Source organism: Desmodus rotundus, chromosome 1 (genome assembly GCF_022682495.2).
Source record: "Desmodus rotundus isolate HL8 chromosome 1, HLdesRot8A.1, whole genome shotgun sequence".
NCBI lineage: Eukaryota > Metazoa > Chordata > Mammalia > Chiroptera > Phyllostomidae > Desmodus > Desmodus rotundus.
The window spans coordinates 205,484,961-205,497,269 of record NC_071387.1 but is presented as its reverse complement, the minus strand read 5'-3'; the positions used below and the strand labels follow the sequence as shown (position 1 = coordinate 205,497,269).

The following is a 12,309-nucleotide window of genomic DNA, read 5'->3' as shown; positions in this document are numbered from 1 at the left end:
AAAGAGCAAGGAGTGTCCTGGGTCGTCTTCTTCCCCTCACATATCCCAGCGTAGACTCCAGGACTGTCCGAACCCCAGAACTCTGCAGCGGGTGCCGAGAGGAGAAGCTCCAGGACAAACTCCTTCGAGCTAGAGAACCAGGGAAGAAGATGGAGAGTTTGTGTGGGGGGGTGAGGGAAAAATACTTGGTTTTTATTCCTCTGTCTCAGCCCTCGCTAAAGGCAGGCCCCGGTTCTGAGGCCACCAAGCCAGCACCTCCAGTCTGAGAGGAAGTTCTTCCCTCTGACAGAGAACTAGGAGACAGACTACGGCATCAAGAGCAGGAAGGGAATTCCTGTTATTTTGTTCTCTCCCTTTTCTCCCACCACTTTGCCCAAGAAGGAGATCCCATGGTGGGGAGTGGAGATAGCACAGGGTGGCTAAAACCCCAGACTTTTGCTGGGAGCTCGAGTGCAGAGGAGACCAGAGAGGTCTGGAGAAAGCCTCCTCAATCTGTGTGCAGCCTCAAGCTCACCACCCAGCCACACGCAGGCGGAACTGCCCCGAGGGGACGCCAACAAAGGCTTTGACAACTGCACCGTAGAGTGACCTGCCACCCAGGTCAGCACACCTGGGGCCTGGACAGCACCGCACAGGTTTTGAAAACGAAATTGTCACTGGATCCACAGCCCACATAAGTCAGCCTGACCCTAACTAGGTTGATGACCTCCTAAAATAAACCAAAACCAAAACAACGAAAGCATTCTCCAGCACACCCGGAGTGTGATGGCCTAATACGCAAAACATCCACGACAGGGCCCAACATTCCTTATTTTCAGATTAAAGAAGCCAGCCAGCCAACAGGCCCAAGGCCACGCAACCGACAGTACAGCAGGGACGACCACTCAGGTTTCCCAGTGACACACTCAGGGCCTTCTCGACAGCCAGGTGAGCGCGGCAGATCGCAGAGCAATCCCACAGTTAACGGGTTAAGGAGACACTGAGCCAAACTGATTCTTTAAACCCGAATCTGGCAAATAACAAAAACAGAAAGTGCTCTTACCTTTTACTTTCTTACGGGTCTACAGTTTCAACACCGAAGGCTTGCCTGTGCTGTACCATAATGCACACGGCGGTCAGAGGCACCACAATGTCCAAGAGACACGCCAAGGTGACTGGTCTTCAGGAGCGAAGACCCCGCTTCTCCGGTAGCTTGGCGGTCCTTGCCCCACCAGCAATCCACACTCTAGCCTGGCCATTAACTTTCTGACTTTTTCAGAGTCTGCTCCGGAGTCAACTCCTCTGCAATCTTTCCCCTCTCTCTCAGGCAGACCAACTGCCTGTTCTCCCTCCTCAGGGACGCAGTTCCACGGTAAAAGTCTGCCACACTTTCTGCACTCCTTTCTTTACCTGTTGCTTCTCTGTGATTAAATTTGCAAATTTGTAAAGGGTTGTCTTATTCATCAATTCTTTATTTCACAGGTGTAGCACAGTACATAAACAATAAGTACTCAATTGACAAATAGCCCAAATTTATTACGCTTTGACAATCCACTAACACTATGCCAGGCACTCTGCACGTTATTTCAATTAATCAAGCCTAATAACCCACTTTTCAGATGAGGAGACTACTATGCAATTAAGGTAAGGTAATCTGCCTGGGGCCAGCCAGTACCTCAGGTGAATAAACGCATGAAATCTTACCTTGCAGGAGAAACCAGCGCCATCCAGGCAGCGAGAGCCCCACTTCAGTAAGCTCTGTGGATTCCCATTATGCCTGTGCGCTGTCCGTCACAGACAACCAGCAGATAACCCGCCCACAGGCATAGCTGGTGGAATGCCAGGTAAACTGGGATGTCCTAACATAAAAGGATGCTCCTAACTCTTTACGTTTTCTTTACTCCCCCAGGCACAAAAATTTTTCCAAGGGAATAGTGTTTCTAGGCAACCCATTCAAAACAAAGAGTATATACGTGGTAAAAGAGATACAAAACCAAAACACAAAAAGCCCTGAAAGAAGTTAAAACTCAGTATTTATGTAGACAAGCTGGTTTATTTCCTAGTTTTGAACTATGACTGCCTTGCTAGCTGGGCAACCTTGGGCAAGTAACCTTTGGAGCCTGTTCCCTGATGTATTAAATGGAAAAACACCACTTACTTCAAAGGATCACTGCTGTGAGCCTCAGGAAATGCACAGAGACTGCTAAGCAACACCTAGCGGCTGGCAGGTCATTATCACAGAAGAGTCCAGCAAGGACGAAAGATCACTTACTATCACAAGGCGTATCTGGCGGATAACCCCTTCCATCCCCACCTTCTACAGCCACTGCAACTTCGGAATGCTGCCTCAGTTCACCTTTTGCCCTTTCCACATCACGGCAGCCACCGTACACCGAGCCACTCACTCCTGGACCTCCGCTAGGAGAGGCCTCTACGCTACCCTTCAGCACCCCTCAATCTGAAACACAAGGCCACCGAATGAAGATGGGAATTTACTGTAACATGTTTTCAAAAGACAGTGACTGCTGGTTTTCGCAGTGGGAAAGACTCCTTTAAGAGACCAAGACCTTCCCCTAATGGAGGAGTTTCCCTGGCAGATCACTGCACCAAGCCCTCGACTGAAAGTAAGAATTCTCAGGTATCAAAAGAACATTTTTTTCAGTCACTTAACAGAACCCCTGATGCCTGTGTCCCACGGTGTCTTACTAATTAACTGCCTAAAACCTCATCAACCATAATGTTTGCTAAAGTTTTATTTCAAACAAGTATTTACCTTCTATCTCCACCAAGGGTTCCTGAGTAAACTCCTGAAAGAATTTGTAGAAGAACTTACTGCAAGCAGCCAAAACAGCCTTGTGGGCCTTAAAATGGTGACCTAGACAAAAAGAAAATAAAGTCATACATATTCACAAACATAAAACTAGGAAACAACTTAGGAAATTACATGAAGTCAGTCTTCGCAATGTAATCATACTACATAAATTACTGAAGTCAGAATATTCTTGGCAGCTGTCTCAACAAATTTTAATCTCAATTAGACACAAAGCCAAATCTTTACCTCAAAGGCCTTATTAAGTCAACTTTATAAAGGCCGGTTTACAATACTTCGGGGGGCAGGAGCCTCCTACCACTTAATTAAACAGTGAAAGGCATATTGTATTGGGTGGAAATGACTAAATACAAACACCACCCAGAAGGTTACAGATGATTTAGAAAAAGAGGGGAAAAAGCCACAGGACAAGCATGAAGCTGCACGTGTCTGCTATGAGAAACATCTTAGTATGCCTAATATTTGGAAAAGCCTATTTTCACTCAATTGAGAGGACGCCCAAGATGGGTTTGCCCCCATTACGATGACAACACCCAAGATTGACAAAGACCCCACTTTGCTTTGGGGGTTCCCAAAGAGGGTGGATACCAGGGCTGCAAAGGATTCTTAGTCTCCCCCCAAGACCATTTGACAAACTAGTGGAAAAAAAAAAAAAATGAACCTTCCCACTTGACTCCTGTGGGACACTCACAGCACCTTACCCAGAGGAGGCCATTAACCATTTAGAGAAGTCCTCACTGTCCCCACCCCATAATCCTGCACTCAGGTGTGCAAGGGGAAAACTTCCAGGAGTCAAAACGCCACGGTTCTGTCCAAATCCTCACTGCCCGCCAACTAGCCTGTGCAGGCCTCCGGTCCATGTGAGCGGCACTGACAAGCGCCCTCGGGCCCAGCGCGCACTTTCCGCAGACTTTGATAGGGAGCTCCGAGGGGCTGGGAAAAGGGAGGTGAGAACCAAAGCCCCAAATCCGCCGGAGCCCACCACCCCACCCACCGTCGACAATCAGGGTGATGTCAGTAAACCGGTCCTGCTCTCGCTGTTCATTCAATCGGTCCAGGATCATTTTGTGATGTTCCGGGAACTCCTGAAGGCAGTCCATCGTCTCTTCGGCCTCCATGGCCAGCGGGTTGCTCTACAAAAGAGGAGCATGATAATGTACACCCATGAGCTCGGGCTGGGAAACAGAACCCCGAAAGCAGAAAACAACAAAAACCAACACCCCAGCAACGTGAAAAGAAGGGGGGAGGGGGAGGCGAGAGGAAGGCGAGAGAAGAAAGGCGAGCCGCCGGGGCCCCGAGTGGCGGCCGCAGGACTCCGAGCCTGACCTAATTGGAGTCGGGAGACGCGCGCTGGAGCGGGGTGGGTGCCGCGCCGGAGGCTCCGGGCGCCCGGGCGCGCAAGTCCGGCAGGGGCCGGGCCGACAGCCGCCGCGGCCCTCTAACGGCCCGCCAAACCCTTCTGCGCGGCCCTGGCTCCCGCCGCCGCGGAACCCAGTCCGGCCCGCGGCCCACAACGACTCCCGGGTCGCCTCTGCCTCCCCGGGCCCCCCCCCTTCCCCCGCCCCGACCGGGCCGGCACTCACTCAAGGAAGGAGGAGCGGCCCGGACCTGCGCGTCACTTACGTCCACGTAAAGCGTCACTGCGTCAGGCTTCGGCTGACGCGGCCGCCTGCGAGCGCAGACCGCCGAGAGACGGGTCACGCACCCGGCAGCGGGGAGGGGCCAACCGTGCGGACTTGGGGCTCGACGCCCGCGAGGCCGCGCGCGCGCTCAAGAAAGAAGGAATCGCGTTGCTGGGGGCTGGGCCGGTGCCGGGCCTGGCGGGGCCTCGGCGGGGATCTCCCTTCTCCACCCACCCCGGCCCGACTGCGGGCGTGCGCGCTCCGCTCGGGCCTCAGGATCCAGCCGCCACGCGCACCCGCGGGGTTTTTATGCCGCTGCTCCCCGGCCCCGCCCCTCCCCGCCCCCTTCCTCCTGGGCTCGGGATCGGCCCGCCTTACCTATCCCGGAATCCTCCCTAGCTCCTCTCCGTCCCTCAAAGCCTCTCCTGCCCTGCTCTGCTCTCCCCTCCCGGGGCGGAACTCGCCCCACACCTTTCCCTACCCCTAAGCAGTGCCTCGCCCTCCATGTCTGCGCGACTGCCGGGCGCTTCTTCCGCTCAGGTCCGGCCGGCGCACGTGCGCTCGCTCCGAGACCCGGGGACCGCCGCGCGGGCTGGGCGGCCACGGGCGCGAGCACGTCCGGCCGCCGGGGATCGTCTTCCCGGGTGCCCGCCCTCTCCGTGCTTTGTGGCCGGCACGTGGGTGCTAGGCTCCGGACCTGGTGGATCTGCTGCGATTACTTACACATGAGACCGTTACTCCAGCGTAACACCCTACTCGCTACACCACCGCGCTTAAGGAGGCCAGTGACCCATCATTAACCTCACGTGACTGGCTCCTTCTTTCGGGGAAGAAAATGTTTTTTAAGGAAGATGAGATAGTTGACATTTATTTTCTCAGAGAAGAGGATGGGAATTAGGGAAGAACTCAAATAGCAAAGTGAATGTAACCATTATACCAACAGACATTGATTGAGAGTCAATGCTGTGATAGGCAGTGCTTTGAGGGACTGGAAAATCCAGTGGTGATCAAGGCTTACGGGGTTTCTGCCTTCTGATTTTTGGTCTGATAGACATCTAAAACAGTTAATTGCCTGGGGGGCTACTTTTGAGTGTTATGGGATGTGAAGAACAATGTAATCTGGGGATCAAGGAAAGCTAGTGACCTTGAAGAAGCACCCGGAACTCTGAGAGTTCTTAGCCAAGGCGCAGAGACTATAGCATTTCGGGAACTAAAAGAATGTTGCTGAGACAGACCCACAGGGGCCTTGCAAACACTGCAAACGATATGAGATTTTTCGTATACTGCAAAGGGAAGCCTTGAAGATTGAGTCGAGTGGTAGTTTCGTAAGATTTACCTGTTAGAGTGAGAATTCTAGCCTGAATATGGAAAATAGATAATGAGACAAGATGCAAGAGTAGAGACGATTTGGGAGGCTGTTAGTAACCTAGACGAAACCACGGTGGCCAATGGATTAGAGAACTATGGAATCTAGTGATAGAATCAGTATTGACTGGAAGGTACACCGTAGGTGCCGCATATGCAATGTTGAATACATTCACGAGGAGAAGAACAGTCAAGGATGGCTCTTAGATTTCTGGCGTAAGCGAGTTGGTACCATAACCAAAGGAGGGAATACAGTGGAGGACCTGGGTGGAGAGAGAGGAATGGGGAGGGGAGGGATAATTTTAAGGAGACAACTGAATGGAGATAATGTCAACAAGTCGCTACATACAAACCTGAATAGAGAGTCTAGGTGAGAGCGCTAACCTTAGAGATTTTCAGCATAAAGTGGGTATTGAAGCCATGAATATAGACGAGATCGTTTAAGGAAAATATGCAGGGATAATTGACAGGCAGCTTATAGGTTGAATTGGACTACTGGTATTTTACTATCATAATTGTTACTATTATTCACACAGTTTAAAACATTTTTTAATTTATTTTTAGAGGGGAAGAGAAGGAGAACAAGAGAAACATCGATTGGCTGCTTCTTGTGCACCCCCAACTGGGAACCTCGCTCGCAACCCAGACCAGGAATGGAACTTCGACCCTTTGGTTCACAGGCTGACGTTCAAACCACTGAACCACACCAGCCAGGGCCACACAGTGTTTGTTTTTTTTTTTTTATGTTGAAGAAACTATACATGGAAATAGGCTTTTTGGAAATTCAAGCATATAGAGCTACCTTTTTACAGAACAAAAATTGGGTTAAGTCAAATGGAGACCGCCCTCTCTCTATGGGATAAGAGCTATCCATTTACCACAGCCTTCGTCTGCTGTCTAGTGTCTTAGATCTGGATTACCTTGTTCTTTTTTTACTTGCCTTGTTTCTAAAGCATTGGAATTTGAATTCTTGGTGTAGAGTCAGAACAGAAGAGGGTGTAGGACTTTATCCCTGAGAAGCGCCAATGTGTGTGGGTTGAGAAGGAAAGGAAGAACCTGAAAGGGCAGCATGGCCGCTGGAGAAAGGAGGAGAACCAGAGGAGTACGACATCAAGACCGACGTTTTGGAAGAGGGTAGGATGAGCAATGCCAGAGTCGCCAGGTGGTCAAGCTACATGAAGGTAAGGAACGGTCCATTAGCCTCAGCATTATGTGTGTCTTTGGTAGAACACCTTAGTAAGAAAGTTTTAGTTGAGTTCTGCCGGGAGTTGGGTGAGGAGAGGGCAGGGTGAAATTCTATATCCAAGTAAGTTAAAGACTAATTAGGAAAAGGAATTGAAATAACAATTTATCTCTTAGGGCTCTCGTTAAGAAATGAGGGAGGAGGGAAGGAGTGCCTGTAGAAGGTGATGGGTCGAGGCAGTTTGAGTTTGTTTTTGGATGGGAGAGACTCAAGCAATTTAAATGCTGACAGGGAAGGGTCCAGCAGAAGCAGATGAAAATATAGGAGAAAATGGGAGCTAATTGTACAAGAAACGAAGAGACTAGAGAAGATGAAGTTAAGAGAATAGGTGAATGAATCAGCCTTAGATAGGAGGAAGGACATCTACTTTTACTAAAAGGATTGATGGATTGGATGCTCTTGGGCAGCGGTCCCCAACCTTTTTGGCACCAGGGGCCAGTTTCATGGAAAACAGTTTTCCCACAGACCAGGATTGGGGAGTGGGGGATGGTTTTGGGATGATTCAAGCGCATTGCATTCAAGCTCACTGCCTGCTGTGCGGCCCGGTTCCTAACAGACCACTGACCGGTACCAGTCCCTGGCGAGGGGGTTGGGACCCCTGCTCTTAGGAGGGTGGATTCACTTTCAAGAAGTTGAGAAAACTCCCAACTGAAAAAAAAAAATTATTTTTTCCATGAAATAGGTGGCCGGATCATCTCCTATAATCCAAGATTAGAAGAAGAGGGATGCATGTGTGTGTTGGAGAGGAAACATTTGAGATTGGAAGATGTATTAGTTATTTAAGGCTGTGTAACAAATTGCTGCAAATTGTAGCAATGTGGCTTAATACGGTATTATTATGTCATAGTTTCTGTGGGTCAAAAATGTGGATGTCAATTAGCTGGGTTTTCAGGGGCTTTCATAAGGTTCCAATCAAGATGTCAGCTGGGACCACTGTCGTCTCAAGGCTCAGCTGGGGAAAGATCTGCTTCTGAGGCCGAGTAAGTGAGTGTTGACAGGGTTCGTTCAGTTCCTCCTGGGCTGCTAGACTGAGGACTTCAGTCTCCGGCGCAGGCTCTCCCTCCATGTGGGTGCACCGTAGGTGCTGAGAGCTAGATTCCATCAGAAAGAGCAAGTGACAGAGCGAGAGAGAGTGGGCAAGACAGAAGCCAGAGTCTTTTTGCAACCTAACCTGAGAAGTGACATTCCATCGCATCCGACAACCCGATTTGTTAGAAGCAAGTCACCAGATGCAGCCCACAGTCAATGGCCCAAACCCTAGGAGGCGTGACCGTCGGGAGCAGTCTTAGGAGCTGCCTGCCACAGAACAGAGCGGAGAAGGCTTGCAGTGGGTCCCGGACAGGATCAGAAAGAGTCAGTGGCCCAGAGTTTCTGCGACAGCCTGCCGGCGCACGGCTGCCCGCAGAAGCCTTCAGTCAGTACTCAGGCGCCTGCAGGGCAGGCGACAGAGAAATGGGGTTAGTGTTAAAACAGTTCCCTGTGGTGCAAACTATTTAAAAATTAAATTTACTGGAGTGACATTGGTTACTAAGTGCACAGTTCTATGATACATCATCCATACGTTGCACTGTGTGCCCACACCCAAAATCCAATCTTCTTCTGTCACCGTATAGTTGCCCACCTTTATCCTTTACGCCCCCCATACCCTTCCCTCTGGTGTCCATCATTCTGTTCCCTGCGTCTACGAGTTTTTGTTTGTCTGTCTTGTTTGTTCATTTGTTGCTTTCAGTCTTACATCCCACATAGGAGTGAAATCATATGGTTCTTCTGTGGCTCAGATTTTGTGTCAGTTACTAACAACCAGATTTATAGATGTTCTCTGAGGTTAATATGGATTCTTCGAATTTAAGGAGGATTGACAAGTAGTTCTGGCTGCCTTAGTGGTATCCTTTTGTATTTTTCAAGGCAACATTGGGAAGGAGGTAGTGTGGTGGTTGAGTTTGGTTGGAAGGAGAGCCTGGGTTGAAGTCTGTGTTCGACTTTGTCGCTAGGTGACTTTGGGCAGATTGTTTCCCTTCATCGAACCGCGCCCCTCACCTCTCCGTGGCGTTGCTGTGGGAAGCAAAGGAGGTGGCACGTGGGCAGCGCTTGGATTAGTCCCCGCATGCAGTGAGCTTTCCGTGATGGTGTTCTTTGTTAGGCCCCAGTATACCGTTTATACTGCTACCTGTTAGAATGTTTAAAAAGGCAGTTATGGATTAAAATTGAGGTCTTCTTTGTGACTGCCCAAAGGAACTGAAAATGGAGGATGTCCCCAATGAGTCCAGATATAGCCCGCTGAAGAAAGATTTGACGAGTCCAGATTTTTTGTAGGGGCAAGCCATATCTTAAATACACGGCGAATAACAAACTGACCAAATGATTAGGGCCATTATTTCCTCCTTTTCGTCCTGCAGGCAGCGTGCCGGGTAGTAGGTACTCAAAGGCAATTACTTGGTCGCCTCCAGCTTGGATGGTGCCTCCTGCTGCAGTTAACCAATGCTGGCTTGGAAACTCCAAGTCGGGGTTGCTCAGTCATCTTGTGGATCTGGGGAAGAATGCGGAACAGTGGCCAGGGAACAGAAGTCCCCGAAGATAGCAGGCTAAGCGGGAGGTGACAGACCAGGCCCAGAGTGTCCTTTTCAGCATTGTTGTCTCAAGAGTCTGAGTGTTCAAGTTCAGCTCTCGTCCCATCTTGGCACCACAACAATATGAAATGTATCAACATCCAGTGGTGGAAATGGTTACTAGTCTCCTAGACGTTGGAGAGATTCCAGAATGTTGTTACCGTCAGAGGGTCCTTTAGATCCAAGCAAGGCTGGTGCTTTTATCTTATTTCATTTTGTTTTATTTCATTTCATTGCAACTCGCTGTATTCTCTTCAGTATCTCTGTGGATATTCCTCTCTTTCTTGACCTCTTAATATTAGAGCACCCCTGTCTTATTTTTAATGTCATTCTAATGTATTTAGGATTAAATGTATGATGTTAATATTATGTTTTCTATTTGTCTTGCTGTTGTGTTACTTCTCTTTCTTGCCTTATATTGGATTGATTTTTAAAATTATTCCAAACTCTAAGATGACTTCCGAACAAGTCCAGAACTAGGATGAAGTGAAGGAGCCTCTTGCCCGAGGTGACAAATTTAAGAGGGAACCAAGACTCAGAACTCAAAATAAATAATATTTTTATACATTTTTTTAAAAGCAAATAAATGCAAGACTTCCACTTTCAGGAAGACGGAGTTGATGCACTTATCCCTATTTCTTCCACTAAGCACAATGAGAAACCTTGGGTATTATATAAAAATGTTTTTAAACTGATCTCTTTTAAGAATGATTTATTTGACTTCTGAGAGTCAAGAGACCAGACTGTGAATATTCTACCCTGTCTCCAGGACTCCTAAAGTTCTATTCTACACATAATTTTGAGTCTTCGCAATGCTGTTACTGAACTTCCAAGCATAATTTTCCCTTGTATTTTCCTACACTACTTAAAGCACCCTTATTTCAATTATATTTTATTGATTATGGTAGTATGGTTGTCCTGATTTTTCTCCCTTTGCTCCCCTCCACCCAGCACCCCTCACACCCTCAGGCAATCCCCCTACCATTGTTTATGTCCATGGGTCATGCATATAAGTTCTTTGGCTTCTCCATTTCCTATACTGTACTTTACATCCCCATGGCTATGCTGTAACTACTTACTTGTACCTCTTAATTCCCTCACCTCTTCACCCATTCTCTCCCTTTCCCCTTCCATCTGTCAACCTTCTGATACCTGAGTTCCTTTTTCTTGAATAATTAAGCATTCTTATATGGAAAAATCTTAAGTCAAATTCAACAACTGTATGTGTGTGTGGAGGAGGAGAGCAGGAAGTAAACACAGAAAATCTACCCCTCAATTCCCATCAACCCATTTTATTAGCACTGAACCCAAGGGATGACTCGATCAGGGAACTTTGGAGCCATTTGAGGTGTATGCTAGAGTAGATGAAAACTCTAAAATGTCCTAGAAACATCTGAGGCTCCCCCAGACTGGGACAGTGTGCGATCCCTGGAATGAGCTGCTCACCCTTTCTTTCTGCATGCACTCCAGATAGGTGATCTCACGCCTGGTCGTGCTTAATGCACAGTCCAGACCTGCATCTGCAGCTCAGGCTTTGCTGGTGAGCTCCATGCTGGAGGCAGGGGGCGCGCCCTCGGGGGGCCTCAGAGCTACCTCTTCTGCACATCACATTTGCTCCTCTCACTGAGTTGTGTTCTGGGTCACGGATACCTACACCAACCCATTAGTAGAATGAGTCATAAACCTGAGGAGTATTTCTTTTGTTTTCCTCTCCTACTTTTCTCTCTGTCACACACATGCATCTAATCACATATTACAAAGTCTTGCTGAATTTTAGCCCCTAATAATTCTCAGACCATTGACTGATACGATTTCTAGAACACCACTGAGCAGTTTTTATGAAGAGGGTTTGACAGTTTCATATCCTTTCACAAATCCTATAGTACCATGTAAATCACGGGTACAATAAAACCCCAAGAGTTGGATAATTATAGATGTGTGAGCACGGGCATAGCAAGAAGTGAACGAAAAATGCAACAAAATGTTAACACTGGCTGTCTGTTGGTGGTGGGATGAGAGAATGCTGTTTTTCTTCCTTACAAGGTTCAGTATTTTCTCAATGCGTCACACCAAACGTGCCATCATTAAACATGAGCCCCATGAAAACAGATACATTGCTTTCTTCTCTTATGTATTTGAAGTGCCCAGAGCAGTATCTTCCACATAGTAGGAGCTTAATAAATATTTGTTGAGTGAATGAATCTTTATAATGTAAAAAAAATCCTTTTCTTCCTCTACCTGGGTTGTGTCTTATTTTAAGGCAATTGTCATCCCTTCCCTTAAACGCCCTGTGGCTAAAACGCTCAGCCCTGGCCCTGCCTGCAGGCGTCATCCCTGCTCTTGGCTCTTTCCTGCCCACCCTAGCAGACACTGGCCCGCTAGCCCTTCCTTCCCCTTTCTTCCCCAGCAACACTGCCAGGGAGACTGGCCCAAGTCAGTTTTCTGAGGAGTGACAAGAGCGTCATGGTGGGATAGGTTGTCTTTGGCCCTCAGCAACATTAAACTGGTCCCACACAGACAAAAGTGCTTTGGTGGGAGCCATGGGACCCTGCGCCCATGGACCTGGGAGGAGCCTCAACCACCTGTCAAGTAAGAGGCATGTGGACCTGCTGTGGATCCCAGAGTGGCCTGTGAACCAGCGCAAGCCCTCTTGGCTGTAGTCTT

At 48.5% G+C, this 12,309-nt stretch overlaps 1 protein-coding gene across 9 annotated transcripts in view; it reads right to left on the bottom strand.

Annotated features, from left to right (window-relative positions):
• Nucleotides 1-5,027, bottom strand: part of ZNF131 (zinc finger protein 131) — a 31,974-nt gene extending 26,947 nt beyond the window's left edge. For 2 of the 9 annotated variants that reach the window (XM_053914637.2, XM_071219837.1), the window contains exons 1-3: nucleotides 4,136-4,393; nucleotides 3,804-3,942; nucleotides 2,753-2,854 (exon numbers count right to left, since the gene is read on the bottom strand). In XM_053914637.2, coding sequence (XP_053770612.1) covers nucleotides 2,753-2,854; nucleotides 3,804-3,927 — 226 coding nt within the window. In that variant the 5' untranslated portion in view covers nucleotides 3,928-3,942; nucleotides 4,136-4,393. Of the gene's footprint in view, nucleotides 1-2,752; nucleotides 2,855-3,803; nucleotides 3,946-4,135; nucleotides 4,693-4,809 lie in introns of those variants that run through there. The other 7 variants (XM_053914642.1, XM_053914632.1, XM_053914656.1 and 4 more) reach the window with 7 other exon arrangements.
• Between the last annotated feature and the right edge of the window lie 7,282 nt (nucleotides 5,028-12,309).